The 6,896-nt window shown below is 43.0% G+C and overlaps 1 protein-coding gene across 1 annotated transcript; it reads left to right on the top strand.

The window, feature by feature from the left end:
- The first annotated feature begins 462 nt into the window (after window positions 1–462).
- Window positions 463–2,262, top strand: LOC147444904 (uncharacterized). Its single transcript, XM_086527963.1, has one exon. The coding sequence runs from the start codon at window positions 1,644–1,646 to the stop codon at window positions 2,226–2,228; it is 585 nt and encodes a 194-aa protein (XP_086384089.1). The 5' UTR covers window positions 463–1,643; the 3' UTR covers window positions 2,229–2,262.
- Window positions 2,263–6,896: the final 4,634 nt, after the last annotated feature.

Genomic DNA, 6,896 nt, shown 5'->3' with positions numbered 1-6,896 from the left:
ACCTGAGTCTGTGCACCCTCTTGTGAGAATTTGGGTAGCTTTACATAGGCCCAAATGAGATGAGTTGGATGGACATAGAGCTTTAGCCATGTTTCAATTGCCTCCATCTTCCTCATTTAGGAGAGTTGATGCGAGAGTTCCATATTAAATTAACAATAGTCACATCATCAAAATGTAATCGCCTAACAATTTCCAATGAGACCAATGATTTGTGCTCTATAGAGTACTTTATACTTGCATTTCTTGCTAGAAAAGTGCATGGTAGAGTTTCCCTTTTCCTAGCATGTTACTGGTACTCATGGTTGCCATTTACCTGGTCATGGATTTGTCAAAGCTATCATCGACACATCTTTGCCTTTTCTAAAGTGGTGCAATGTTTTGATTTTGTAGTTTCTCCATAAATGTTGAATGTTTTATAGTAAGTACATTGCCAACACTCATCCCAACTGTGTTCTCTCGATATGCAATTAATACACCAGATCTTTGCCTTTCCAACTATAGGTCTGGTCTCGGACATCTCAAATATCTACTTTGACAGTGCCTCTATCTTCTTGGTCCAAGATCCCTTCCCCTTAGTCTTTGATTGGTCTTCTAACTCAATGTCTGAAAATCTAGTACTCAAACTAAAAAAAGCAAGGGGGTGGTTGGGTGTCCTCAACACTATATGGCACGGGCCCCTTCAAATGGGATCAAGAGTGGAGGTGAGAATGGTGAGGCGGGTGCATTGTAGGCCGTGCGATTGGGTGGCCTAAATTTACAAATTTGCACGACCCGAATTTACAAAATTGTCCCGAATTTACAGATCGGCCCGCATTTACATATGTGGCATTGAAATGCCATATACTTCAACTAACACATGCGGGCGTGGTGGTTAGAGCACATGCATTGCCATGGGGGAGGTCGTGGGTTCGAGGCTCAAGGTGCGGACCCGAATTTACTTAATGGCCCAAATTTACTTTTCGCCCCGAATTTACAAATCGACTTGAATTTACAAAAACACATCTGACGGCTCGAATGACCCTCACCGTTGATCCCATTTGAAAACCCCCATGCCAAATAGTGCGGAGGGGTGTGGGGTCTAGAATTCAGCTTCCATTTTGATTGGACGAATGGGCAAGCACCAGTACCGTGAATGGGCACCATGTGGCCACATTGGACAACTTGCTCACGAATACTTGCAAAGAGCATACAAATCAGATAAGCTGGAAGCTGCTGGATAATGATGTATCGTGGCATCAAGATGGCTCCAGTGCGAAAATGTCGCCTACTTTAGGCAGAGGTCGTTGCAGTTAGTCTGCGAGTGCGGAAGGTGATGAGACTTTTAGACATGCTCCACGGATTATCAACTTACGAGGGGCACTAGTCAGCACATGCCCGAGAGTCGAACGTGGCTATTGCCTCTCTCATCCAGCGCTAAAGAGGAAAGCGGGAAGTGGGAGCTCAGGAAAGCGCGCTCTTCATCACATTGTTTAATAGCAACTAGCTAGCGATGCATTGCACTTTTTTTGACGCCGTGGGCAAGCTTGGCTATGGCCGTTGCGCTTCTACTATAAATCTGTGCCCGCACTGAAGGTGAGGGGTGCGTCGACGGCGAGATCACGTCCAGTGGTTCTCTCTCTCTCTCTCTCTCTCTCTCTCTCGCGATGGGCTTCCCATCTTCTCATGAGCACCTTCGTCCAGCATTAATAGTCTCCGCGGTAATAGCGGTGGTGGCTCTAGTCCAGCTTCCGTTCTCTTGCACCGCGGCCGAGAACTGGGAGAGGCCGCCGCGTGTGATGAAATACTATCTGCAGCAGAAGTTCGGCGAGAACGAGCTGGGCATGGTGCCGGCAGCGCGGGCGCCCGTGAACGGAACAAACACGGGGTTCGGGCTAGAGGTGGTGTACGAGTTCGTGATGACGAAGAAGCCAAGCCCACGGTCACGCGTGCTGGGGTATGTCCGCGGCACCGCCATCGTGGTCAACAACACGGCCGCCGCCACCACCTTCTTCGTGCAGAACGTGATCCACTATGATTCCGGCCGGCGCCGAGGTACTCTGAGCCAGCAGGGCGAGGCCGTCTTCGGCCCCACCCCGTGGGAGTTCGCCATCGTGGGCGGTAGCGGCCTCTTTCGCACCGCCCACGGCTTCAACGTCGGCCGCTTCGTCTCCTCCACCCGCACCCCCACTGGCACCCTAATCACCACCTACTACGAGGCCTCCCTCTCTTACCTCACCACCACCTCCTAGATTCAATCAAACGTTGACTCCAACGCATTCTTTTTACCACAGTATAATTCTCCTCTTATTAATTATGTACCACCTCTTATGTGGACTTGTGCTCGTATTTGATTAATTATGTTTCTTTTTCAGAGGCCTAGTGAACTTGTGACGTTTGATTCATTATGCCTCTTTTTGTTTCTTTTAAGGAAAGAAACTGAAAAGGAAACTTACAAATACCCCTATGTAAGGATAGGGGTCATCGTGACCAAACAGGTAGCTGTGATCATAACACATATCATTACAGATGAGAGTTACAATGAGACAAGGAATCTTGGAAAGTTGGATGAGAAGAAGCCTAGCAAGCCCATAGAGGCACTTAAAGAAACTGCCCTCCATCTTTGTCATCTGATGAGAAGAAGCCTAGCAAGCCCATAGGCACTTAAAGAAACTGCCCTCCATCTTTGTCATCTGATGAATTTTTGTATTTGTATAGCATCCGAGTGTGAGACCTCCTTGACATGATGGATAATTTCTCTCATAACTTGGTTGAAGCTTACACTAAGTTGAGTAGCTGAAGTTGATTACCATAGCATGCATGCCTTATTTTATTTCTTTCGGTCCATACATGCCATAAATAAGCTCCTCTAAGACAAGTCCACAAGGGAACATCCAAGGCTCTACATTCTCCCAACAACAAAGTTTTCCAAGACATTTGTGCACGGACTAGACCACAGGCTTTTCGTGAAATCCCCAGATGTGTTTTTTTCCCAATTTAGATTCGCTGATGAAGTATCAACCACATGAGGCAGCCATGCTTTATTGAGAGTGGATAGGCCCAGGTGCATTTGAATCTGTAAGACCAATGCTGAGATTCCAAGAGATCTTTCATCTTTGATTGAGCTTTGCAACTATTGTAGATCCAACTTCTAATTACTTTCCTTGTATGTATATATAGCTCTGTAGATCTTGTCAACAAAAAAGTGTGCCTTGAATTCTAAAGGGACATTTTTTCCAAAATGAGATCTGCACACCCTACTAAAATCTAAAATTGTTGACAAAGTTCCAATTTATCGGCCACCTGGTATCTTTGTAGACATCCTTCCAAGCTTTGATACCTGCTTTAAAATAGGTATGTGCTCTTCTTGACAAGGACAAAGGAATGTCTAGAGTGTGTAGCCCAAACCACATAGAAACATAGGCAGACATAAATTCTAAGAAAATGATTCACTCTATATTTGTTTTTGTCGAAGCTCTCCAAAACCTGAAAACCAACATAGAACCCTTGGGGACAAAGTTAGCTTTAGATTAGGTTAAAATTTCATTAGTTGAGGGTTCATTCCATGAATTATAATCCTTTAGGTGTCCAGAGGAGGTGCATTGATCTCTTGATTAATAAGGCCCAAGTATCAATGGAAGATGCAACTCTCATAATCCACATGGAAGCTAGTTTGACAGATAGTGTTTGGATGTTCAAAATCTGCAAGCCACCTTTGTCTTTCTCCATACAACAAGTCTCCCAGGCAACCTTGGGAAATTTGTTAATATTGTTGGAATTAGGGTTGCAGGAAAACAACTACAGCTTGGAGAGGACGAAGGAAGCTTAAGGCACACAACGGAGAGTGTATTACTTAGTGTGCTATGGAAAGATAGATAGCCCTAGAATAATGGGCGTATATATAATGCATAGGGGGAAAAACCTCCTAGTGAGGGAAAAAATGCCCCTGCGGTACTAAGTGTGTCACACACATCACTACCACATGTATATGGTAACAAATCCCCCCCCCCGGAGTGATGCAATGAATGAGAGCTAGCACATAGATTAAAGGGAAATGCCATGCCCTGAGGACATGATCAGTTCACAAAGGGGAGTAAGCCCAAAGCTTTGTGAAAAGCTTCAAACTTCTCACGAGACAATGCCTTTGTGAAAAGATCCGCAAGGTTGTCCTGCATTGGCACATAAGCCAAGCTGATCTCTCCTACTAAGAGCCTCTCCCTAACATAGTGGTAATGCACCTCAATGTGCTTTGAGCGAGCATGAAAAGCTAGGTTCCTCGCAGCTGCCAATGCGCTTTGACTGTCAGTGTAGATAGAGTTGGCAGTGTCCTGTCCAACACCCAAATTAGCCATAAGGCGTCTGAGCCATACACACTCAACCGTAGCTGTGAAGATTGTGCTATACTTCACCTCACAACTAGAAGTGTCCATAGTAGGTTTCTTCTTGCTCAACCATGATATACATGAACTGCCAACCATGAAATAAAAACCACTTGTGGACACTCGTGTGTCAAAACAACCAGCCCAATCCGAGTCCAAAAAAGCATGTAAGTATGGTGGCAATGATCCCCCCTTGGGATAAAACAATCCAACATGTAGAGTGCCACTCAAGTAGTGGAAAATCCTAGATTAACAACCTGCCAATGCTTAGACCGTGGGCTATGCATAAATATGCTAACCTACGAGCAAACTAAATATCCAGCCTCGTGTTGCATACATAAATGAGGCAACCAATAGTAGTTTGGTAAAGAGTGATATCAACAAAATTACCAACATCATGAAGACTCAGTTTCAAACCTATTTCCATGGGAGTGAAAATAGGTTTGCAATCCTCAAGTCCAAACTTACATAGCAATGTCTCTATGTAATTTTTCTGACACAAGGCAATACCACCATCACACTGCTTAAACTGTATACCCAAGTAATGATGCAACAACCCCAAATCTTTCATTTGAAAAGTAGCATTCAAATCAGCCTTAAATTTAGCAATATGTCTCTCATTTGGTCCAGTGATCAGCAAATCATCTACATAGAGAACCACAATGAAAAGTACATCACCCTCATGCTTTACATACAATGTCCTTTCTGTTGGACCGTTATGAAAGCCTCGTTTGACCAAATGAGTGTCAGTTTTCTCATATCAAGCATGAGGAGATTGCTTCAACTCAAACAAAGCTTTCTTACATGTGCACAATTTATCCTCTTGTCCTTTCTTGACAAAACCGCGAGGCTACCGTACATAAACTTCATCAATATGTCACCATTCAAGAAAGCAGTAACAACATCTAATTGATGTACACCCCAACCAAAATGAGTTGCCAATGCAGATAGAAAATGCACAATAGTCATATGGCAAGTGGGAGAAAAAGTCTCTTCATAATCTATGCCTTTTTGTTGTGCATAACCTTTTGCAACAAGTCGAGCCTTATAGCGATCAATCTCACCATCCGGCTTGCGTTTCAACTTGTAAACCCACTTCGTACCAATGGACATTTTTCCAGGAGGAAAATCACATAAAGCCATGTGTCATTTTATATAATTCAATCATATTCTGATTGCATGGCAGTCATCCAATTTTTTGAAGTTTGTGCTTCATCAAAAGATAGAGTTTCCTCAACATCATGTAAGCTAGACACAACCAAAGCATAACAATCTAATGCAAAGATGCATGCATGGCGAGAACTTGAATGAGTACGACTAGACAAAAGTGCATCCAATTTATTATCATGCAAAGTATGCACCAGCCATTTATGCATACCTCTAGCCTGCTCATTCTCAGCCCTTTCCTCATCAAGTACATGATGTACATCAGTATTAGTGATAGGCTGATCTGTAGCATTTTCAAAAACCCCCATAGGATGTACATTTTCCTCATTAGGATTTACATTCAAAATTCCACCATTGAAAAGAGGGAAAAAAGTGTCATAAATGTACTGTGAGCTTACATTATTGTGATCTCTAGTACATGATAGCAAGGGCTGATCTGAATCTTCCACAAACACAACATCTTGTGAGACCAAGATACACTTTGTTTGCGATGATACAACCTATAACTTTTTTTTCAACAACATAACAAAAAAAAATACATTTGACAGCCTTATCATCCGATTTTTTGCACTGCGTTTGTGGCACCAAAGCTTATGCCAAATAGCCAAAAACACGCATGTGTGCAATAGAAGGCTTTCTATCATGCCATGCTTCATAAGAAGTCATAGACTCCAAAGCTTTTGTAGAACACCTGTTAAGCACATAAGTGGCACACATAATAGCCTCAAGTCGAAACGAATGGGGCAAAGCTTGACTCTTGGCCATACATTGTGCCATTTTTGTAAGTGACTTGTTGTTCCTCTCAACAACACCATTTTGTTGAGGCGTATAAGACACTGTACATTGGTGTTTTAGTCCACGACTAGCCAGAAATGCATTAAATTCATGAGACATATACTCATCCCCTTGATCAGAATGGAGAGTGCCCATAGTACATTTTGAGACATTTTCAAACATAGCCAAAAAAATTTTGAAGCCCAAAAACCCTTTGAACTTAGCTTTAAGCGGATATAACCCATGCATGCCTGGAGTAACCATCAATGAAAGTCACGAAGTATAGGTAATTTCCCAAGGACAGATTTTGCATGGGCCCACAAACATCACTATGCACAAGCTGCAACCTGCATGTGACCCTAACTGAACCATCCTTTGGAAACTTAGAACACTCCATCTTACCCAAAATACCGCCTTCACAAACATGTTTAATAGGTGCTTCAAGAGGCATCAAAGAAGAAACCATTTCAGATTTTTGCAAACGCAACAAATTGGTAAAATTTAGATGTCCAAAATGTGCATGCCAAAGTTTTGCATCTAAAATAGCCTTAGAATCCACAACTGCATTTGCAAAATTCTACCCACACTTGTCATACAAGG

This window comes from Adiantum capillus-veneris, chromosome 13 (genome assembly GCF_014529385.1).
Source record: "Adiantum capillus-veneris isolate H3 chromosome 13, ASM1452938v2, whole genome shotgun sequence".
Classification (NCBI taxonomy): domain Eukaryota; kingdom Viridiplantae; phylum Streptophyta; class Polypodiopsida; order Polypodiales; family Pteridaceae; genus Adiantum; species Adiantum capillus-veneris.
This window is presented reverse-complemented; position numbering and strand designations above follow the sequence as displayed.